At 37.1% G+C, this 25,763-nt stretch overlaps 1 protein-coding gene and 1 non-coding gene across 2 annotated transcripts in view; one reads left to right on the top strand and one right to left on the bottom strand.

Annotated features, from left to right (window-relative positions):
- Positions 1–2,576: 2,576 nt before the first annotated feature.
- Smp_143710 (hypothetical protein) overlaps positions 2,577–25,763 on the top strand; it is a gene marked incomplete at both ends in the record, with an annotated part of 32,164 nt that continues 8,977 nt past the window's right edge. Inside the window, 3 exons of the mRNA XM_018797760.1 lie at positions 2,577–2,678; positions 13,216–13,360; positions 22,319–22,572. Of these exons, the coding sequence (XP_018652770.1) occupies positions 2,577–2,678; positions 13,216–13,360; positions 22,319–22,572 (501 nt within the window). The remainder of the gene's footprint in view (positions 2,679–13,215; positions 13,361–22,318; positions 22,573–25,763) is intronic.
- Smp_tRNA_02271_Gln_TTG.1.1 lies at positions 5,455–5,521 on the bottom strand. The gene has a single exon. It is a non-coding gene (tRNA).

Below are 25,763 nucleotides of genomic sequence, written 5' to 3'. Positions count from 1 at the left end.
TGTAAGGTAAATCACCATAGAAAACCTGAAAGTATTGGATGAACGTTTAGTTCTAGTAGGGGACTCATCAGCTTTGCTCATCCACGATCCCCCTCGAGGTATTCGAACATAGGACCTATCGATCTAGAGATTATGAGTTCGCACGCGAGACTGATAATTCCTAGGTTCGAAACTTGCGAGACAAGGTCATGGATGCGTACTGCGGAGAAGTCTCATACTAGGATGAAACGGCTATCCGGTACTTCTAGGTTTTCCATGGTGGTCTAGCTTCAATCGACTCATGATCTCAACCAAATATACATATTTATTTATTTATTTATGAAATTCTAAATAAGATCAAATGAACAAAGAATAAAAATGATGACGCAATTAGGAGATTATAATATCAGATTATGTAATGTAAATAATATCAAGAAAGAATGTGTATATGTGAATAAAACGTCATGTAAAATTAATAACAGAGTAGTTTTTGTAGAGATTTTAGTTATTTTAATAATTAAGATCATCAGTCGATTGAAGGTAGACCACCATTGGAAACCTGGAAGCATTGAATAGTCGTTTAATCTTACTTTGGGACTCTTCAGTAATGCTCATCCATGATACCGTCTAGCGAGATTCGAATCCAGGACCTATCAATTTCGCGCGCGAATGCCTAACCTCTAGACCACTGAGCCGGCCAGCATCCAACGGTGTTAATGTTTAACTTCAACCAATCCACAAAATTGAGCAACTCTCGACCATTGTTTTCAGTGAGTTATTATCTCACAACAGACCTGGTTGAACTCCACTGGTCACTTCTTCTCATCAGAACTTCAGAGAAATACCTCTTGAATCGTGTCACTAGTGAGCACATGTTGATTATTATCAGAAGGAGTTTTGTGGATATTATAGTAATTTCAATAGCTGAGATCATGAGGAGTTTCACAATGTGACGAAATGGCCATTCAGTGCTTCCAGTTTTTCCATGGTGGTCTAGCTTCAAATGACTCATGATAAATAATGAGTTAGCAGTGGATTATAATGTGAATTAAGTTAATTAATTAAAGAGTCTTTAGTATGGGACATTTGTGGAAATTGTAGTATTTTCACAGTTGACACCACGATCTTATTATGGATTGTTTGAAGTTGAACAGTACGACTGTTGTATTGCAACTCATTGGTTGGAGAGGTTAAGTGTTCGCGCGTGAAACCTTAGATCCTGGATTTGATTTTCCTGTGTGAGGTAGTGGGACCACACTCCTGGGAAATTCCGTACTAGGATAAAATGGCCGCCCATTGCATTTAGTTTAACAATAATTGTTTAGCTTACACCATTTGTGAATGGTGAATGTAATAGACCATTTCTCTCTCCCTTATATTTCACAGTATCGTTGGTTATGTAATTTAATTTAGTTTTCATGTTATACAATCTTGACAGTTAAATTTATGATCTAATTGTCTGAAAAGAATATTTGCTACATCTATTTGTATTACACATTTCAGAGTGGTATCGTTCACATTCTTCTTCACCTCTGAATCGTATGCCTCTACCGTACAAGGATGAGTGTAGAGCTGAAGTGTAGACTCTCACTGTTCTTAAGAAATATACTACTTATCATGAATTTCATGAGTAATTCTATTCGACAAACTTGATTACTAATATGTAGTTGAAATCATTTCTCGATCAATTTCCAATTTTGATGAGAATTCGGCTAATTTTCAAACCTTATAATTCACGAACAAAAAGCAACATAGGTGTGCTTTCACTTGGTATTGTGTGCTTGTATCTTCCTATTATTGCTTAGGACTGCAGTTGACATGATGGAGAAGATTTGTATCTCAGGTGGATGATTTTGATAGAGTTTTGATCTTTGAGCTGGATAGTTTAGTCGTGGAGATTTTTTTGTCCTTCTGAACGACATCATCAGCAGTGAACTGATCATCAATCTCTTGTTGGCATATGTGCATCTTATGCGGACTGCCTCAATATGGCAATAAGTCATAAACATCATAAACAAAGATGTATAGGATGAAACGCGCTTCCTGGATTCCACTGCTAGTCATCATTCATCTTTGCTTATAAGTATGTTTTGTTTCTATTATAGTGAACAACATACATTTTCTTACCGATTGCGCTTCATTCCTCTTTGTTCCTTATCGATCTTCTGCCAAAATACATTCTATGTCTGATCATCACCATCTACTACTTGTGGATATAAGTAGACCACACCACACCATAAAACATTGAAAAAAACTCCGGATACGATGATACTGAGATAATAATCATTGGTAACCATAGGTATCTAATCAATCTTACCATTTGCTCACTCATATAACTCACACATAATTTAGTTGAATCCGAAGTGACTACTTATATGTTAGTTTGAGTGTATTTCTCTGATGTGATCATTACTGATATACCCTTTGTATATTTATCATAAACTGAACCGTTGATTCCATCTATTTTGATCATTTTACAGGCTCGTGTTGAACTAGTTTTAATATTTGTTAAAGTTGGTCAAGTAGATACTGTCAATGAACGTTATCAAGCAGATATATTCCTTCAGGCAAGATGGCGTGAACCATTACTTGATGCTATGTGGAATAAATCTAGTTTAAAATCAAAAAGTAGTTGGCAAACTAATCCATCAATTGAAAATCCATTTACAGATTTAACATCAAAACGACAATTGAATACGGTAAGTTTATTCTTTTTGATCTTTATTGAAAGAGTCCTTTATTGTTATTTTTTCACATATGAAGTCAATGATACTCTTATAGAGTTACTGCCGGTCCCAAGCCCGGATAAAGGAGGAGGGTTGGGCATGAGGTTAGCGACCCCATCATGTAGAAAACTAACTCGCTGAAGCATCCCTTACCAGAACTGGTGGGCGGCCTATGCTCCTCCACGAAGGGTAGCAGGCGTAAGTGAGTAAGTGATGTGATACTTGAGACAGTCTAATGGGAAACATTTTTTTACGGCGTGGAAGTTTTCCAAAGCTCCAAGTAGAATCTGTATGTAAATGGAGTTCAGTCACATTCAGTCAGTCAGTCACAACGTAGAACTTCGTACATACGTACATCAGTTCGAGTTGCCATACCACATTAGCACAGAGATGAAGTTGTCGATTCAAATTCCATAGTGGTAGAAGTAGGAAGAGTTTAAGCATTAATGTGAAAGATTAGTGTTTGAAGATGTTATTGAAGGAGTATAATCCAATTTAGAAAGAGAAAAAAGATAGAAACATGAAGTATTCAGAAGATTAGAATTTGGTAGAACACAAAGAGTGGATTCATCTTCGCCATTGCGAACGATTTTGAGCTATGTCAATCAAGATCTTTAATTATCGATTGCTATCATCTCCCGAGTTAGAAAAGAAATGGTATGAAAGGATGGTTGTAAAGTATCATGAATCAAATGAAAACCATATATAATTAGTCGGTTTAAAATCCTGTATACAACCTGGGTAGCCTAAAATACCAGTGTTCACTCGGTGGCAAAGTCTTACGTGATGATTCTGATGAGTATCAAAGGAGAAGTTTGTCCGGTTTTTATTATTTTTTTTGATGATCCTATAGAGAATACTGATATGCAACAGAAAATATATATAGCTGAGATTATTCCGGTCACACTGAATTGACAAGAGATCGGGATGTGGTATGTATGGTATGGTACGTATTTAGTAGTCTTACCCAAAATGAATTAAGAATGATAAAGTTATGAGATGATAATGAAGAATTGTAGCTCAGCAGGAGGGCTCTAGGGGTAATTTTTTGTCTGAAACCTTTTTTATTTTCATATTTGAAATCATGAGTCAATTGAAGCAAGACCACCATAGAAAACTTGGAAACACTGGACGGCCGTCTAGTCCTATTATGGGATTCCTCCGCACCCGCGAGACTCGAACGCAGGACCTACCAGCTTCGCGCCGGAGCACTTAACCGATAGACCACTGAGCCGACTTGAATCCAGCGGTGTTAATGTCTAACTTCAACTGATCCACGAAGTTTGAGCAACCATTCACCAATTGTCTTCAGTGAGTTGATATCTCTACAACAGACTTGGTTGAACTCCATTGATCACTGCTCCCCACCAGAACTCAAGGAAACATTCCTTACAGTTATTCACTAGTGAGCATATGATTATTATCAGAAGGGGTTTTTGTGGAGATTTCAGTATTTTCATAGTTGAAATCATGAGTCAATTGAAGCTAGACCACCATGGAAAACCTTTATTTTGCTAAACAACTCAGCTAGTAAACAAATAAGAAAAAAACAGATCTAACCTAATTTCCTGTTCCACAGTAAGTACAAACAGTTCAAGCCATTCAAAATGACTGGTTCTTCCTAGTACTTACTTCCCTTTTTATTGAATCATAAGTGCTGACTGAATTCTCTTAGCTAAAATGGAATACAGCCAATAGTCTAAGTAATATGGCTTAGGAAACATTATGTACCGATGCAAGTAGTTAAGGCGTAAATTGCTGCAAACCCTAGGTATAGGTTTTGTTTTGGTCGCCACTTATCAACAAGGTAAACAAGCATTCTTAGTGAAACTAATGATTCATATGAGTTTGAAACTCATATCATCTGGATTAACAGTCTGGGACATTTCTACATTCAGCTTCTATTAGGATTTCAATATTTATATTGCTTGATTACAGTATAGTATGTTAGTGTAATTTAAAGAACCTTTGTCACCTAGCGATATAACCTAAATAGGTATTAGGCATGCAACGTGAAACTTGTAATTTATAACGTAGTCATTGGGCTTCTCGATCACACAGCTGAAGATTGAACATTTATCTAAAGTTTTCAGTAGGTATTCACTCGATACCAATCCACATGGAAACCTCCTGTTACATTAAACAACTCTAGACAAAAGAACTAACTAAATAAGAAAGTACCAGCCATCATTGTCATCTTAACAGTTAAATTCACGAGTTAATCTAAGCTAGACAACCATTGTAAACCTGTAAGCACTGAATGGCCGTTTCATCATGATATGGGACTCCTCAGCGGTGCTCATTCACAATTCCGCACACGGGACTCGAATCCAGGTATTTCGGTCTCACGCGTGAACTCCAACAGTGTTAATGTCTAACTTCCATCGACCCATGATCTTGCATAACTTTTCATCTATTGTCTGAGGTAGATAACTGTCTTACATCCAACACGGATTGAACTCCATTGGTCATTGCTTCTCTATAGAACTACAGGAAATCCACATTGAAGCTAATCACTAGTGAGCACAAATATTACAATCCCCTCAAATTTTCATACTGATTTTTATCATCATTGAAAAGGTTGACTAAATATTACTAACCCCTAATATCTAAATCTTATTGCTTACACAACAGATTTTCTAATATAATTAAATCTAAGATGGATAGTGGCTACCACCGGAATCCAGGACGCGAGTTTCGTCCTATTCGGGACACGTCCGCAGGATGTACCTGCATCTCAGAGTTGATGTTCACTCTGGGACTCGAACCCAGTACCCTTCGCTTCAAACGCCATCACGTTATCCACTCGGCCACTGAGTCCTGATTCAAACAAACAATACTAAATGAATAACGAAATCTAGTTTATAAACAAAGAATAATGAAGGTATTTCATTCTATCCATATCACTTAATCCTAACTGTCAAAAACACTTGGTATAAGAAGTAGTTTTAATGACACATTTCATTCATTTCATCTATAATCTTCTTAATAATAATTTAGTCATTACCAGTGTAAGGTTATGAAGATTGTTAAGTTGTTTGATTGAAATCATGAATCGATGAATGTTAGAATGCCGTTAAAAACCTGGAATCACTGGATGGCTATTTTGTCCTAGTATGGAACTACTCAGTAGTGTGTATCCCCAATCCTGTACATGAGATTCGAACACTGGATCTTCGATCTCGCTTAGGAACTTTTAATCTCTAGACCATTGAGCTTGTATCTAGTGATGTTAATGTCTAACTTCAATCAATCTTCTACTGTCTGAGGTAGATACCTGTAACTACTTGTCATAGATTAGTTTCACTAGTCATGGCTTCTCACCAAAACTCCAAGAATTACCTCACGAAGCACAGGGTTTCAACGGTGATCAAACATTTATCGATTCATGATCTCAATCAAAGAAAAAGAATCTCTTTCTTTCTTTTATTGAACTACGTGTTTATAACATGTATATCTTAATTTTGGTTTCCTTTAAAAGGGGGGTGAAGTATTTACAAAAAAAGGAAAGGTGCACCATTAGTTAATTAAACAATAAACAATTAACTAATGAACCCTTTTCATTCAGGATAGTTTTCATGATTCGGTTGTATTGTCAATTGAATTGTAAACAAACATTGTTTATGAATGGTTACTTAGTTATTAGAATATAGTAGTGAACAAGAACACAGTTGGAAACAATCGAATGTACTTTGAATAAAAAAATTACAGAATCTCTTAGTAAAATTTGAGAATCATACAGCAAATAGTTCCTTTTGTAAAATATTAATCAATCGTCTCACACTTCATTGTTCTTTTGTTTCCACAGCAACCGTTCTCTGTTCTCGTTCTAGTTTTTCTTCGATCTTCCTAATCTTCTCTCTCTAGGCATTTCACTTTCGATTGATGATACATACTACTAATATCTATCGACATCAGTAGCATACACTCTATTATTCCTCTTATTAATAAAAACTCACTTACTTACATACTTACGCCTGTTACCCCATCGTGAAGGAGTATAGGCCGCCCATCAGCATTCTCCATCCATCCCTGTCCCTAACAATCCTTTCCAGTTCTTTACAGTTTTTCTTCATCCTCTTCATATCTGCTTCAAACTTCTGGCGTAATGGGTTCTTTGGCCTTCCTCTTTTCCAATTCCCTTCAAGATTCCAAGTTAGGGTTTGCCTCGTGATGCACATTGGTGATTTCCTCAATGTATGTCGTATCCACTTTCAACGTCTCTTCCTAATTTCCTCTTGAGCTGGAAGTTGGTTTGTCCTCTCCCATAAAACGCTGTTACTGATAGTATCCGGCCAGCGAATGTTGAGTATTTTGCGTAAACAACTGTTTATAAATACTTGTACCTTCTTGGTGAAGGTTGTATTAGTTCTCCACGCTTCAGCCCCGTACAGTAGGACTGTCTTGAACTTAGTTGACAGTTGTTTTGAGTTCCGTATGTTCTTCAATTGTAGAAATGCTAAATAATAACAACGGAAACAAAGAAATATAATTATTGTCCTTTGTTACATTACATAAATAAAAGAAAATGATTACTTCGCCTGTAGCCACTTTCGGGGGCTACTGCCGATCCCAAGTCCGGATAAAGGAAGAGGGTTAGGCATGGGTTAGCGCAGACCACAATATTAGTTGAAACCAGATACACATGAAGAAAATTCATTCTCATAGTTGAAACCGTGAGTCAGTTGGAGCTAGACCACCATCGAAAACCTGGAAGCACTGGACGACCGTTTCGTCCTATTATGGGACTGCTCAGCAGTGCGCATCCACGATCCCGCACTCGCAAGATTCGAACCCAGGACCTACGTTGGATGCCGGCTCAGTGGTATATCGGTTAAGTGCTCTGGCGCGAGACAAGAAATAATTTAGATGAGTACAATAAATGAGTGACTGGTCAAGATCAAATTCTAAATTCCCTTGGTATTGTTTGTTTGAATCTTCCCATTGATGTTTAGGACTACAAGTGATCAATCTCTTATTGACATATGTGCATACTGTGAGTATTGCCTCGATATAGCCTTAATTAACAAGCATTATAAGCAAAGATGGAAAGTGGCTAGTAGTGGAATCCAGTTTGACGGGCGTTTCGCCCTATTCGGGACTCGTCAGCTGGACATACCTGCATCTTAGACTTGATGTTCACTCTGGAACTTGAACCCAGTATCTTTCGCTTCAAACGTCATCGTGTTATCCACTTAGCTACTGAGTCTTGATAGCCACTTGCTTGTGCAATAGGGTGAAGTTTTGAATTCACTTAGTATTGTTTGTTTGATTTCTTACAGAAAATTCATAAATTCGGACACATTTGAAATTTTTTTCACTCACTACTTTTAAATGTAAAATGAAAATATGCAGAAAAGAAAAAGAAAGACATTAACGTACATGTTCAAGTATCCATATACATGTGTGTGTATGTGTATGTGTGTGTCTCTATGGGAATAAATATACACATTTTTACAGTAAATAAAGAAAACTTTTTTTGTATACTAATAAAAATGGTTTAATATCAGGAGGGGGTTTTTTTCTCACGAAGTCTGTTCGTGAGGACTCGGCCGCCTCTTTGTCCGATCGTCCAGCCGAATTGAGGACTGCGTGCGAAAGCGTTGTAATTCCCATTCGGTATGGAAGAGCTGGCCTGTGCTGAGCGGATACCTTTATTCCTATTAATAAAATACTCATCCATCATTCATTCCATTTACAACACTATCAATCATATCATACTGTATATACAGCTAACACACCTTGCTCTCTTCTATACAAACACTAACAGGGACATTAAAGTCATTGTAATAGTTCAGATTATGAACCAATTGAAGCTAGACTACCATGGAAAACTTGGAAGCAAGACAATTTACCACTGGATAGTTTGCAGTTATACCATTTTGAATCATTAATTAGTTCGTGGGCAAACGTCAAAGGTTGAGAAACAAGAAAAACAAAAGTCTCTACGAGACAGAGCTATGAGTAGGATGCAGTACAATAAGCGATTTGTAGAAGCTGTATAATAATCTGGTGGAAGAACATAATTAAATATGATTATTGTTTGACTGAGGAAGCTTCACTTTTTTCTCTTCAGACTTGAAATTTGAACTCATTCTGTAGTACCAGCATTGGCTTTTGGAACCAGCTGGTTTTATGACACGAGTTTTAAGAAGGATCGATTAAAAGCCTCCCTAACAACAGCCGACGAGTCCCACAATAGGACGAAACGGCCGTCTAGTGCTTCCGAGTTTTCCATGGTAGTCTAGCTTAAATCGACTAATGATCTAAACTATTAAAATTAAAAATTGTTTATTGATCGAATTCACTATGGTATTAGAGAACTTGTGTCTTTTTGGAAAATAGATATCGGTTATCAAACTATAGTGTTTTTTCGGTTGGTGATAATCATTATGATTATGAATACTTCAGAGAGCAAATATGACAATTTGGTTTAATATCCAGTTTAGTAATGAGGAAAGAATATCCATTATGTTGTTAAAAATAAGAGATGAAACTTTGTGAAAGATGATTTAGTTTTCAGCAACAAGAACTAATATGGTGTGGGCTACTTATATCCACATAAGTAGTATATGACGATGGTCAGGCATTGAATGTATTTCCCTAGAAGATCGATAACGAAAGAACGGGAACGAAACGTAATTAGTATGAAAATGCATGAACAATGAAATCAGAGACGATGGACTGATATTTTGCAGAAGGAATAGTCAAGATTGAGACAACTGATTGATAGTTTGCAAATTAACTTTTCACTGTATGGTTATCAGAATTTAGTGAGATAGACTGTAATTCGTGCTTAAATACATCCGCTTTGTCCCCCAATCGTCTTCTTGTTCACTACACCAATAATACACCCGAAACCATAGACTTGTTATTTCCAAACACTAAACATTAGACTAGATACAACGTACATTGTTTTAATCTAGAGAGTATCAGTTATATGGACAAAGAATCTTGACCGCATATCTTCAGATATCTAAAAAAGGTATTGGGGAACTAAAGTGAAATGTTATGCGTTACAGTGAAGGTATGAATATCCACATTGAAATATCTGAAGTGTTACAGATAGGTTGAAACACATATCTTAGATTTCAATATTAGCCATATATTCAACTATTCTATTGAAATAGAATGTTATACTTCAATTCTATTTCAAAGATCTCACCTACTTACTTCTTACTTAATTTTTTCTGATGAGCGCTTTTATAGCGAGTTAGTTTACTACGGGATAGGGTCACTAACTCCATGTCCAATCCTCCTCCTTTATGCAGGCTTTGGACGGCCAGTAGCCCCCGGAGAAGCTACAGGCGGAGTTATTCCAAAGATCCATTCATATTAATTGACTTATATAAATATACTAATCAGGATTTTTTGTTCGTCTGAAATGATTTCATATATTTGTTTTTGTATAAACGTCCATTGAATCGTCTATATATCATATCGATAGCGGACATTCAATTCATACATATGTATAGTGATGCGTTAACATGCATCCATTTATCAAGTGTTATTGTAGTAAACAAGAATGCAAGTGGGGATAATCGAATGTAGTTGAGCACAAAATTACAGACAATCTCACTAATATCTGATAACTATACAGTAGCAAACAGTTAAATTGCAAACTATCAATCGATTGTCTTAATCTTGACTATTCCTTCTGCAAAGATCTATCCATCGTCTCCGATTATTATTGTTCATGCTCCGTCCCTGTTCTTTCGTTATCGATCCCCTACTGAAATACATTCTATGCTTAACCATCACCATATACTACTTATGTGGATATAAGTAACCCACACCTTAATTTACTTACTCCTGTTACCCCTCGTAGAGGAGCATGGGCCACACACCAGCATTCTTTATCCAACCCTGTCCTGGGCAATCCTTTACAGTTCTTTACAGTTGATATTCATCCTTTTCATACCTGCTTCTATTTCCCGGCATAAAGTGTTCTTTTGCCTTTCTCTTTTCCGCTTCCCTTCAGGATTCCAAGTTAGGGATTGCCTCATGATGCACATTGATGATTTCCTTAATATATGTCCGATCCACTTCCAACTCCTGTAGCTCTTCTAAAGTTATTGCCAGTCACATGCCCGAGTAAAAGAGGAGGTTCGGGAATGGGGTTAGCAACCCCATCCCGTAGAAAAGCTAACTCGCTAAAAAAAACGCTAACCAGAAAAAAACAATTCAAACCATTTAAACTCTGCCCTGGGAGTTGAAGGTATAATTGTGACGCCTCGTGATGAAAGCCGAAATTTTCCGAAAGTCACAAGGCCGATGAACCCAACCCACACCACATTATCACATATTAACAACTCACATATATATGTATACATAAAGATGTTTCTTTGACATTTAGGTAACTGATTATTTTGTTTATTGGTATTTCTTTTTTGTCAGTAATACATGAAGTTTCATGTTAGGCAAACAATGATTACGTCATTTTTATTGTTTATCAAAATAATGATAATTCATTACATTCAAATGTCAATGAGAGAAAAAAAGTGTTACCTTATAAATTAGATCGAAAGAAATTTCTAATTATGTAATTGTTGGTAGACTCGAATCTCCTTGATGTAGGCCCAAATCATCATATGTTAATGAGTACATTCTCAATCAATCAGGACTTATGAATAAACTGAGTGTAAGTTAGGAGTTTTGGTATAAACATACATTATTGACAACATTGAGAAACTTATAAAGTAAGTCAAAGTATTCTCAGTAGTGTGCATCCACGATCCTGCCTCACGAGATTCGAACACAGGATCTATCAGTCTTGTGTGCGAACGCTTGAAATCTAGACCACTGAACCGGCCGGCATCCAACGGTGTTAATGTCTAACTTCAACTAATCCAAGAAATTAAGCGACACATCCAGCATTGCCTTCAGTGACTTACTATCTCACTGATAGGTTCGAGGTTCGATTCTCGCGAGCTGGGATCATGGATGTGCACTGATGAGGAATCACATAATAGGATGAAATGGCCTTCCAGCACTTCCAGGTTTACCATGGTGGTTTAGCTTCAATTGACTCATGATCTCAACGATATAAAACTACTAAAATCTCCACAAAACCCCTTTCTAAAATATCATTATCTTGAACTTGATTAATTTAACACTAAGACATTGTTTAATTGAAGTTGTTCATGCAAATTCAATATTACTTCTTGTGTTTTTACTATGATATCTCACCCGGTGAGCGCCATTGTCTACTCATATTTATTCTTATTTGAAATGTCTCAGATGCATTGAAAAGAGATTTCACATTATTTCGTCTTATGAGATCATAACTCAATGACTTGAGTAATCTAATACAGTTGCTATTATGTGTCAACGGACAACTGATAGTTCGACACCAAATCTACCAGCACCTAAATCAGCAATCTGATAGATAGAAAAACTATTCATGTACTCTATATATCCTTTATTTTTCAGATCTGAAGAACTTATATGAGACTAAACGACACCATTAAAGATTAATGTCCCATAGTATATAACCAGGACAAGAACCGGTGCTTTCAACGTGGTATGGCCTCTGAATTCCCTGGTACGGCCGAGAGTGAGGAGAGTACGCTCTCCCTTTCCAAATGCGCTCACATAGCCACGCGTATATAGCCTCTGTCAGGGAGGTCCTACTCACTGCCTTCTCGTGGCAACAGTGTTATTTACGAAATTGAGAGGGCGAAAAGCGAATGTCCGACACTTTAACTGGGTTGGTGGACACAGAAAGTTCACATAAGGGAGTTGGAAAACCCTGATTCCAAACCAATGGTGTACATGGGCTCTATTATCCTGAGGGAACAAATGGCGTATGAATCAATCGTTAGTCACCGGCTACCATGGGACTGCGTTTCCTCACGATGCTCCACTGTGAATCAGACCATTAGGTCAAAGGCTCAGAGTGTGAACCCCTGAGGAAACCACCTGCTTCGGTTTGGGCGCCTGGGCAGTATAACAGACCTCACACAAATCAAATGAGATTTGTGTGGCGCATATATATCTGGTGCCCCTTTGTTCCGATATTTATGTTTAAATAAAATATAAAAAAATTGATGTAACATCCATATACACAAAAAGTTTTGTTTTAATGATCGGCTTTGATTCTACTTTCAAGTTAATGAAGAAAAATCTGTATGGACTTGTGGATATTATTAAGTTTTTTCAATTGAGATAATGAATCGATTGTTGTTAGGCCACCACTGTAAACCTGTAAGCATTGGACGGCCGTTTCGCCCTAGTATTGGACTTTCCAGTAATGTGAACCTAAGATCCCACACGCGGCATTCGAACTGAGAACCATGAGTCTTGAGTATGAACGCTAGCCGGCACTCAACGATGACTATTTCTAACTTTCATCGATCCATGAATCTTCCACCAATCGATTCATAATCTTAACCGAAATAAAATCTTTCCAGTTAAATTGATGACTAAGGTACATATATATTTGATACATTTCGCATAAAAGGCACATTATAAATCTTATTTCTTCCTTCAAATACTTATCTTATTATAGTTAAAGTTACAAGATGATGAATTTTGGAATCCTCGTCTACTAATTGATAATGCTGAAGGTGAACCAATTGAAATCATTAGTCATGAAGTAGAATTTATAGAACCAGATTTTGAAGCATATCTTGTGGAAAAACGACGAATTAAAGGTATTTTTCATGAAACATTGGAATTAAGACATTTTCCATTTGATTGTCAGGTAAGAGTTCTCTTTAATTTTCATTCTTCTTTAATATTTTCTAATGTTAATGTTATAGTGTAGACTTGTTTACTTACTTATTCACTTACTTATATACGCCTGTTATCCCTCCTGGAGGAGCATAAGCCGCCCCTCAGGATTCTGCATCGAAAGATGTGTCCTAGACAACCTTTTACAGTCGGTTTCAGTAGTTATTCATTCTTCTGGTGTCTGCTTCCTATTCCCGTCAAAATGTGTTCCTTAATCTTCATCTTTTCTGTTTCCCTTCATGATTCCAAGTTAGAGCTTGCTTCGTGATGCAGGTTGGCGATTCCCTCAATGTATGTCCTATCTATTTCAATCGTCTTTTACTAATTTCCTCTTCAGATAGATCATTTGTTCTCTTTCAAAGTAGATTGTATAGACAATTGTTTGTAAATACTTGTATCTTCTTGATGATGGTGCTAGTACTTCTGAAAATTCTATCGCTGTGTTGACGTTCGTATTGAAGATAGTGAATCTAGTGTTAGTTGAGAGTTGTTTTGAGTTTGATATGTTCTTCAACTGTAGGAATGCTGCCCTTGCTTTGCCAATCCTTGCATTCACATCCCTATCAGATCTTCCTTGTTCATCGATGATGGTGTCCAGTCATGTGAAAGATTCCACCTATTCCAGAGTTTCTCTATCAAGTTTGGTTGTGTTGATGTCCTCCATGTTGCACTTCAGGATCTTGGTCTTTCCTTTGTGCATGTTCAGGTCCACTGATTTAGAGGCTGATGCTACACTGTCTGTTTTCACGTGCATTGGTTTGTATGTGTGGGATAGAAAAGCCAAGTCACCTGTGAAGTTCAAATAGTCTGGTTGCATACAAGCTGTCCATTAATTACATACTTTCCGTCAGGTGTGGAGGTTTTCATAGTGAAATCGGCCACCAGAAAGAAGAGAAAACACGTGAGTAAGCAGACTTCTCTGACAACGGTGTTCACTTTGAATACATCTGTCAGCCATCCTCCGTACACCAGTTTGCAGTGTGGTCGGTCATATGCTCACTAGTAACTGGCTCCATGAGGTATTTTCTGGAGTTCTAGTGAGACGCAGTAATCAGTGTAGTTCAACCAAGTCTGTTAGGAAATATCAACTCACTGAAGACATTAGTGAATGATTGCTAAATTTCGTGGATTGGTTGAAGTTAGAGAGTAGTCTATAGGTTAAGCGATCGCGCGCGAGACTGATAGGTTCTGGGTTCGAACTAAAGTTAATTCTGAAAAGGTTTTAATAGCAATCACAAGGATAATAATAATAATCTCATACGAACGGGAAATAGAAATAGGGAAACATACTTGTAGAGAAGGTATTGTAATGAGGTTACACATAAAAAGAAACGGAAAAGCGAACAAATCTTTTCATCACATAGTTTTATTTCCTCTTAGGTTATATAGAATACAATAATGAATTCATTTAATGCATTCAAAGATACTAGGTAAGGTTATGATTAAGGATGGAAATAAATGGGTATATAAAGTGGATCCGTTTTAAGCTACTAAATGAAACTTCCTGGCTGTCCTTAAATGACATATGATAACTTAAATTCTACACAGAGTTTGACATCTACAACTCCAGCATACTTTTCAATAGAGAGTAATCAGTATAGCATATTTGATTAAAGAAGTTCACTATATGGTTTTATCTATTCGACCAGTTATAAACACAATTCAAATAAGTTTATCATATCAATAAGATTAAAACTATAGAATATTATTGTCCTATTGTGGTTTGGGTGCGGAGAGGTGACGTCGAGTGAAGTGTTCTGGAGTGGCGATGTTGGCTGTAGCAGGTGCTGTCGACGGAGAGGAGCGGTAGGACGTGCGGCTAATGGGCGGACATTAAATGTAGATGGATCATCAGGCCGGTGGAGCACAGTCGATGAACGTCGTAGGTGCCGGGTGGATGTTGGTGCCCAGACAGGTCGACGGAGCTATGGAGGTCAGCGAGTCGCGGACTCGACACTTTGACGGTGAGTGTCACAGACTGCATTAAAAGAATACAGTGTCATGGCGAGCAGAACCACCGCAATAACGAAAGTTTTTAAGAGGGGGATATGTGTGGTGTGGTTTGCCTTCATCCATATAAGTAGTAGTAGACGATAGTTAGGCAGAGAATGTGTTTCAGTAGAAGATCGATAAGGAAAAGGCGGAAACGAAGCGCAATTGGTATAGGACAAGTTATGCTTCAGAATAAACATTCCCATATTGTGAATTCAAACACTATATAACTTTCCAGTTAGACTTTTTTCAACGTTTACTCTAATATACAGTAATATTATTATGGATATATGAAAGTCCGCATAGGATGCACATATGCTAATAAGAGACTGATCAATTACAGTCCAAAATAACAATGGGAAGATACAAGTAAACAACAACAAGTGAATTCCTTTGACGTTTTCTTTTATGAACATAAATAAAAATGGTTCTGTCAGCAGAAAAGGTTCTTTTTCAAGCCATCGTACAGATTTCTTTAGCTTTGTACCCATTCATTTTAAAAGGAACCTAGTTAGATGTCTTGCAAGTAGAGCTACATGGATATGCTTGGACGATAGTATAAACAATGAACTAGAGCTCATTCTTAATGTGTTGATTGAAATGCGTTTTATATAAAGTATTCGAAATATAGTGAACAGGGAAGTAGAGGCATTGACGATTAGTAAGAAACGTCTTCTTCTGAAGTTACTACTTATTGAAATATACTGAAATCTCCACAAATCCCCTTCTACTTATTGAAGTTATTACTGGTGATGTACTACATGATATATTGACTAATGCAATGAAGAGAACATTCAGTTAAACTAACCTTAGTCTATCGTTCACTAGCACAGTCAACCTAAAAGATCAATAACTTAGATTTGCCAATATGCATGCATATCTGAGAGTTCAGCTGCTTCTGTAGAGAAATCTATATTGGGCGTATAAACAGACAATTGCGCCAATGTGTTATTGAACACCTCACTCCGAGAGTATAACCGAAACAATAGTCAGATCCGTTCTATCATACTTGATCGATAGTGGTCGTGTAGTAAATAAAAATGAATGATGTAAATTAATTTATCGCATACCTACTGCTTTTCATTATAAGGCGCTACCTCATCTCTCTGCCATAGCCGAACCTATAGGGGTTCGAGCTAACAATCCAAGTCTTTGTGTTAACGAGAAATTTGTAACACCCTTACCCCTTCTCTGACTAAATTAACCTTTAAAACAATTTTGTTTTTGTTGTTTATTTTTCACAGTCTTTGCTAGTTTGTTTTTCTTCACTCCCTTTCTTTTTATATACACCTCCCTGTCTAAAAAATATTTTTGGTTATTACGCAATCCTAATCATTTTTAGGGAATATTATTTCAGTGTCTATTTTTTTCAGTTCGCTGATCTACTATCTATTATGTAATATTAATTCAAGCATGATAAGCAGAGATGGATAGTGGCTAGTAGTGGGATCAAAAACGCGCGTTCCGTCCTATTCAGGATTCATCAGATGGATGTACCTGGATCCTAAAATCGATGTTCGATCCGGTATTGGAATATGTCAAACACAATGGATCCTTCGTAGTTCTAAACATTAATGGAAAGATAACCAATATATGTTAATGAATTCAAACATTGTTTATTCTTATTACTGCTACTAGTACACTACCTGTCATCACACTAATAATCTGTACTTTTTACCCATCATGTCTATTTATGTAATCTATTCCCCTGTCATCGCTGACTCATGAAACGACTGAATCAGTTTTATTTTTTAATTATTGCATCTGCTACCCCTCGTTCAGGAGCACAGGCCGCCCAACAGCACTCTCAATCCAACACTGTCCTAGGCGATTCTTTCTAGTTGCCATTCATCCTTTCGATGTCTGCTTTCAATTCTCAACTCAGTGTGTTCTTTGGCCTTCCTCTTTCTCGTTTACCTTCACGATTCCAAGTTAGGGCTTGCCCAGTATACAATTTGATGATTTCCTCAATGTACGTCCTATCCACTTCTAATCTCCTCCTCAGCTGGAAGTCGGATTGTTCTCTCCCACAGTAGTCAATTGTTGATGGTATCCGAACAACAGAAATCCAGTATCTTATGTATACAATTGTTAATAAATACTTGTAATTCTTTGATGATGGTTATGGTAGTTCAGCAATACAATAGAACTATGTTGACGTACATTGATTATACTTAATATATAGAGATTTATTATACTGAATACATCTGAATACTTTCAATATAACTATCTAAATTATTTCGATATTATTTATATCGTAATAAGTTCTTTACATTTATAGTTGAGGTCATGAATCAATTGAAGCTAGACCACCATGGAAAACCTGGAAACACTGGATGGCCGTTTCGTCCCATTATGGGACTCCTCAGTGGCAGTGCGCATTCATGATCCCGCCTCGCGAGATCCCAACCCAGGACCTGTCAGTTTTGCACGCGAGCGCTTGACCACGGAGCTGGCCGGCATCCAACAGTGTTAATGGCTAACTTAAACCGATCCACAAATTGAACGACACATCCACCAATGTTTTCAGTGAGTTACTATCACACAACAGACTTAATTGAACTTCACTGCTCATTTATATTTATTGGATGTTGATCATTGTGTTGCACATTTGAAAATCTGTCTCGTTTTCTAGCGAATAATTTATGAACAAGTATTAATTTTAAGTATCAACAGGTCATGTCAAAACAGAATATTCATATATTTTCAGAAGGGGTTTTGTGGATATTATAGTAATTTTGACAGTTGAGATAATGAATCAACTAAAGCTAGACCACCAGTGCTTCCACTTACTCCCAATGAAGAGTAGGCCACCCACCAGTATTCTAAAACCCACTCTGTCATGGGCCTTCCTTTCTAGTCCTATTCAACTTTTGTTCATTCTTCTCATGTCTGTCTCCATTTCTCGGCGTAGTGTGTTCTTTCGTCTTCCTCTTTTCCTATGGCATTCAGAACTCAATGTGAGAGCTTGTCTTGTGACGCAGTTGAGTGATTTCCTCAATGTGTGTCCTATCTACTTTCAGCACTTCTTCCTCATTTCTTCCTCCACTAGATGGAATCTGGTTAGTTCTATCCCACAGTATAATATTGCTGATAGTGTCTGACCAACGGATCCGAAGTATCTTGCGTAGACAACTGTTAATAAACACCTGTATCTTCTGGATGATTGCTTTCGTAGTTTTCCACGTCTCCGCCCCATACAGTAGAACTGTCTTGACATTTGTATTGAAAATTCTGATCTTGGCGTTGGTTGACAGACAATTGTTTTGAGTTCCAGATGTTCTTCAGTTGTAAATGTGCTGCTCTTGCTTTGCCAATTCGCGCCTTCACATCTATCTGCATCAGATCCACCGTGTTCATCAATGATGCTGCTCAGATATGTAAAGTTTTTCACATGATGTATTGTATCAGAGAATCTTACCTTTTCCTCTGTGTATGTTGAGACCTACTGCTGCCGAGGCTGCTGACACACTGGTCGGCTTTTCCTGCATTCGTTGTTGCGTTGTTGTGATAGAGTCAGATCATCTGCGAAGTCTAAATCGTCCAGCTACATCCTAGCTGTCCACTGTATCCTGTGCTTCCCTCCAGATGTTGACGTTTTCATGATCCAGATCAACAACACACAATAAATTTATATTTAATTTAGAATTCCATCTAGAGAAGATCAACTAATCACATTGTCAGAAGTCAAACCGACAACACAACCACAAGAAAAATAAGGATATATGAGGTTGATCAAATCCTATAAAATAACTAGTCTCAATGAAGATTATTAGAACGGATTAATTCAATACTAGCATATCTGGCAAAGCTATTTACTTCTACTTGAAGTTAATGCTGAAGATGTCGTCTAAGATGACAAATATAAACCATTCAGCTAGTCTATCTAGTTCATGGTAACTCAAGTTCTCTTGAAACATTTTAAACTAGTAGAAAAGAGTTGTCTAGTACTGTTTGATTACCAACTATAATCCAGTTTGATATTAATCAACAATCGATCCAGAATTATGATTTTTCCCCAATTATATTTTTTCTTTGTCATTGTCTGTATGCTTTGATATGAGTAATGGCATATAGTGCTTTTTCACTACTAACATATGTTAGTGTATATATTGGTAACGATGCCCTTAACCTTATTCCATGTAGTGTTTCATTAAAACCTCTGGATGCCGGCCATTTCAGTGGTCTAGAGTTTAAGTGTTCGCGCGCGATACCCAAGGTCCTGGTTTTTGAGTCCTATGTTCAAGATCGTGAATGCTCACTACTGACGAGATCTATAGCAGGACAAAACAGCCGTCCAATGCTTCCAGGATTTCCATGATAGTCTAGCTTAGATCGACTTATGAATTCTATCATTAGAATACTACAATTTTCCCAAACCTTCATTCTGACAATAGTTACACTCGTTTAAAAAATCTTCATTTTGTGCTAATTTTTTTTCTATATTAAAAAAAAATAAGGATCTATCAGTTACAATCACATGTGATCGTACAACAGATGAAGTGGAATTAGTAGCTTCACCAACAGAAGTTAGTCAAGTTGATGTACGATGTGCAGCTGACAGTCAAGAATGGAAAATATTTCATCATGTTGATGTAAGTTGATATTCTATATATAGTATCATTTATTCAATTTATGAATATTGAAATAATAAAGATCATTTACGACCTGTGTAGATCCTTTCAACCGTAGAAGTTCATATAAACTAGACGGTAATGATATGACTTAAAACGACAGTTACGGCTTTTCATTTAAACCGATCAGAATGGGGAATTGTGGAGATTATAGTTATTTTATTAGTTGAATGGATAAGTCGATTTAAACTAGATCATCATTAAAAACCTGAAAGCACTAGACGGCCGTTTCATTCTAGTATAGGACTGTTTAGTTCAGCAAAACACAAAATCACTTTTCGAAGAGAAATCACATTTTTAACCAAAGATTGATGTTGGCTAATAGTGGAATCTAGAACAGACATTTCGTCCTACCTGAGACACATCCACCGGATGTTCCTGCATCCCAAAGTTGATGTTAACTCTGGGACTCCAACCAAGTAACGTTCAATTCAAACGCCATAGTATTCTCAACATAGATGCCGAGTCCTGATAGCTTTTGCAATGGGGTGAAGTTTATATTAACTTGATACTGTTTGCTTTTATCTTCTCATTGTTATTTGAGACTGCAATTGATCAGTCGCTTATTGGTTTATATGCATACTGTGCATATTGCTTTGATATTACCTCATAAAGCTTGTGACTTAAACCAACATCGAGGCAACTTGTACAGGATGCATATATGCCAACCAAGACTAATCGAAAATCCATCAAAAATATCAGTAACCGGATATTCTAGAACTGTTTCCATGTGAGTTTCTTAATGTTGAACAGTACAATGATTTGTAAACACTTTATACTTTTACGTGAGTACATACAATACAAACAGTCATTATTATTCTTACTTACTTACTTACGCCTGTTACCCCAAATGGAGCATAGGCAACCAACCAGCATTCTCCAACCCACTCTGTCCTGAGCCTTCCTTTCTAGCTCTATCCATTTTTTTGTTCATTCTTCTCATGTCTACCTCCGTTTCTCGGCGTAATGTGTTCTGTGGTCTTCCTTTTCTCTTTTGACCTTGAGGATTCCATATGAGTACTTGCCTTGTGACTCAGTTGGCTGCTTTCTTCAATATGTGTCTTATCCAATTCCAACGCTTCTTCTTGATTCCTTCCTCCACTGTGATTCGGTTTGCTCTCTCCTACACTAGGTTGTTGCTGATAGTGTCTGGCCAACGGATTCGAAGTATTTTGAGTAGACAACAGTTGTGATGTGGTGTGGTCTACTTATATCCACATAGTAGTAGTATATGGTGATGGTCAGATATAGAATGTATTTTGGCAGAAGACCGATAAGGAAGGAACAGGAACAAAGCGCAATTGGTATGAAAATGCATAAACAATGAAATTAGAGAAAATGGATTACAGAAGGAACAGTCAAGATTGAGACAATTGACTACTTACTTACTTTACTTACTCCTGTTACTCCCAATGGAGCATAGGCCGCTGACCAGCATTCTACAACCCACTCTGTTCTGATCCTTCCTTTCTACTTCTTTCCAGTTGTTGTTCATTCTTCCCATGTCTGTCCCCATTTCTCGGTGTAATGTGTTCTTTTGTCTCCCTCTTTTAATATGACCTTCAGGATTCCATGCGAGGGTAAGACAATTGATTGTTATTTTGCAAACTAACTGTTTACTACTATGTGGTTATTAGATCTTAGTAAGATAGTTTGCAGTTTGTGCTAAATCGACACAGCGACTTGAACACGAAAGAAAAGGCGCAAAATATCCGAGAAGCACTTTACTCCAAAGGTTCTTCATGTACAGAAAATATAAAGTTTTTATAGTATTTTAGAAGTCATTGGGTTTTCCTGAAAATTTTAGAATACTACTAAACATCCTGGATTCTACTAGTAGACACCATTCATCTTTGCTTAGAAAGCTTATGAATTAAGGTAACATAGAGACAATACTCACAGGATGCACATATGCCAATATGAAGCTGATCGATTGTAGTCCTAAATGACAATGGAATGATACAAGTAAGTAATACGAAGTGAATTTAAAACTTCACCCTATTGTACAAGCAGATAGCTATCAGGACTCAGTATCTAAGTAGATAACACACTAGCATTTAAAACGAACGATACTGAGTTCGAGTCTCAGAGTTCACATCAACTTTAGGATATGGGTACATTCAGCTGACGTGTCCTGAACTAGGACGAAACGTATGTTCTAGATTCTCACTACTAAACATTATATTGTTTTCAATTGTCTTTTTTTTTCTTCCTTTTCTTTTTTCTAGATTAAATCTATAGAAATTCAAACAGGTTATAGTCCTAGTACAAGTAAACGTCATCATCCTGGTTTAGTATTTACAAGTCGTTCCGCTAGACGTTCTGGTTATTTTCTTGTGAATATGATATTAATTAGTTGTGTATTATGTTTATTATCATTTTCGGCATTCTCTGTACCAGCTAATGAAAATCGTTTACAATTATCATTATTATTATTATTAACTACTGTTACATTTAAATTTGCTGCATCACAAAATCTTCCAAAAATTTCATATTTAACATATTTGGTAAGTGATTTATTATACTGTTTAATCATTAGTTAGGGGGCCACACCCCAAGCCTTTAACCCTAAAGGTCTAATCCATAAGGTAATGGAGTAATGTTAGGAGATGCCATCCTATTGTAGTCGGTGACGAACAAGTGGTTCATACGCCATTTGTTCTTTCAGGATAATGGAGCACATGTGTACTATCCGTTTGGAATCATGGTTTTCTAACTCCCCAGATGGATCCTCCGTGTCCACTAGTCACTGTATAGTTAGTGTCAAATGACATAAGGTTGATGGCCGTTTTGTCCTATTGTGGGACTCCTTAGCAGTGTGCATCCATGAACCCGTCTCGCTAGATTCGAACCCGGGACGTATCAGTTTCGCGCGGGCGATCGTGGATGCGCACTGCCACTGAGGAGTCCCACAATAGGACGAAATGAGAATCGTCTACAATTATTATTATTATTATTATTATTATTATTATTATTAACTACGGTTACATTTAAATTTGTTGCATCACAAAATCTTCCAAAAATTTCATATTTAACATATTTGGTAAGTTATATAGTATATTTGTCTAGTTCCCTGGTTATAGTATGATTGATTGAAGCAGATGGTTTTCTTAGTGGACCACATAGTCGGAACCTTTAAGCTAAAAGGCTAATCCATAAGGCATTGGAGTAATATTAGAAGATGCCATCCTATTGTAATCGGTGACGAACAAGTGGTTCATACGCCATATGTTCCTTTAGGATACTGGAACCCATAGAATCAGGGTTTTTCAACTCCCCTAGGTGGAACCTCCGTGTTCACTAGTCACTGTATAGTTAGTGTCAAATGACATGAGGTTGATGGCCGTTTCGTCCCATTGTGGGACTCCTAAGCAGTGCACATCTATGATCCAGCCTCGCGAGATTCGAACCCAGTACGTATCAGTTTCACGCGCGATCGTGGATGCGCACTGCTGAGGTTTTCTATGGTGATCTAGCTTCAATTGAATAATGATCTCAACTATTAAAAAAATTACTATAATGTCCACAAAACCCCTTCAAACTATTGGTTTAATGGTTAAGAGTTAACAGACAGATGAAGGATGCGACCCTAAGTAATACCATATATATATACTCATTATCAAGGAGTCGCGCATTACGACGTAACAACTGTCTATTATCTCCTAGTTTCTTATGACTTTTCAAATAATGCATCTTCATGATATAAACCACAATTTCTGAATAAACCAAGTCGGATGTCCTACTTGAATATTTGCGTTGTCAGTTTCTGTCATCTAGATATTTCAACAAGTTATCTGTTTCCTTATATGTTTTCGATACATAATCATGCCTATTAATCGCATAATTTTGATTGAGTTTTGTTCTCTGAACTGGATGGTTTAGTCGTGGATCTTTCATTTTCTGGCCGAAGTTTGTGTTGATGATGTCGCTCAGAAGGACGATGAAAGCTTCACGACCATACTATCCAGCTCAAAGAACAAAACTCCATCAAAATAATTCACCTGAGCTACAAATCTTCACCATTAATCGTTTGTGAAACGTTTACGATCTTTCGTTGTACAAGTTATACAAACATTACAATCAGAGACATCGTGGCTGCTGGCAATATGCATCGAAAAGAATATACATTAATCAGATATCAATTCCTGAACTGCTAACATTTAACTGATAATCATTCCATATTTCAACTATGAAAATACTAAATTCTCCACAAAACCCCTTCTAATCTATAATCATATGCTCAATAGTGACTGACTTCAAGAGAAACTTCCTTGATTTTTAGTGGGAAGCACTGACCAGTGGAGTTCTACCAAGTCTGTTGTAGAGATATCAACTCACTGAATAAAATTGGTGAACGGCTGCTCAAAATCGTGGATTGGTTGAAGTTACACATTAACACCGTTGGATGCCGGCTCAGTGGTCTATCGGTTAAGTGCTCTGGCCACCATGGAAAATCTGGAAACACTGGATAGCCGTTTCGTCCTATTGTGAGACTCCTTAGCAGTGCGCATCCACGACATCACCTCACGAGATTCGAACTGAGGACCTACCAGTCTCGCGTCAGAGCACTTAACCGATAGACCACTGAGCTGGCATCCAACGGTGTTGATGTCTAACTTCAACCAATCCACGAAGTTGAGCAACCATTCACAAATTGTCTTCAGTGAGTTGATATCTCACAACAGACGTGGTTTAAACTCCACTGGTCACTGCTTCTCACTAGAGCTCCTAGATATACTTCTCGAACTCACTAGTGAGCTAATGTCAGTTCATAATGAAAACCCTAAATCTAGTTCTTAATCTTAATCATCCATTGTAAATTATAATCCTTATTCTTCAAACTAAGCAGAGATGGATAGTGATATATCGTGTAGGTTGAACGTTTTATTCGGATCCTAGCTATTCGGATAACCCCAGGCTAGCACTACTCAGCGACTTGAAAGACCAGTAAGAAGACACGAGTATCAGAGAAGCACTTTACTACAAGGTTCAATTATGTACAGAAAAAACAGAGGTTTTATAGTAGCTGAAAGACCTTGAGATCCCATAGTAACAGTATGTTAACAGCCAATCAGGACCTTGTTAATTTAGTAGCATTTTAGTAGCATAGCTTCTAACTAATCGCTGATTGGTTGGTCTCTTTATGAGCCTCTCTGGAGGCTCTGATAGAGTTTATTGTAAGCCGATCTAACACCTCCCCTTTTTTTGAAGATTCGAAGATTAGCTTCTGATTTTAAAAAAATAAAATTATCTGCAAGTTGAAATTCTCCAACATTTCCTCCCCCACGAAATAATGTTGGATCCTCATATCCCCAAAACACAATTAGTATGACTTCATTTAGAACATATTTCTCGTATTGAACGCAGAATCTACTAGAAATAAATAGATGATGATGAACGATATTTGATTTTAGGTCATCGGAATTTGGCTTTTCTGAAACATCTCCATCAAATTCATTAAGATTTTCATTAGAGGATATTAGATAACTAGGAGAATCGGCATCTAATAAAATTGCATCAGATTTTTGATCACCATCTGATTGGACCGGCTTATTTTTCTCATCTTTATACGAAATTTCATCAGAATTATGGGCATCATTACGCGAACCCATATTATAAACTTCTGTCTCCCCATGACTTCGAATCACATTTGGCACAATTTGGTTAACTGTATTGTTCCAGTTATTTTCTGGACATG

This window comes from Schistosoma mansoni, chromosome 5 (assembly GCF_000237925.1).
Source record: "Schistosoma mansoni strain Puerto Rico chromosome 5, complete genome".
In the NCBI taxonomy this organism is placed as follows: Eukaryota; Metazoa; Platyhelminthes; class Trematoda; order Strigeidida; family Schistosomatidae; genus Schistosoma; species Schistosoma mansoni.
Note: the sequence above shows the minus strand (reverse complement) of the source record. Positions and strands in the feature narration are given on the sequence as shown.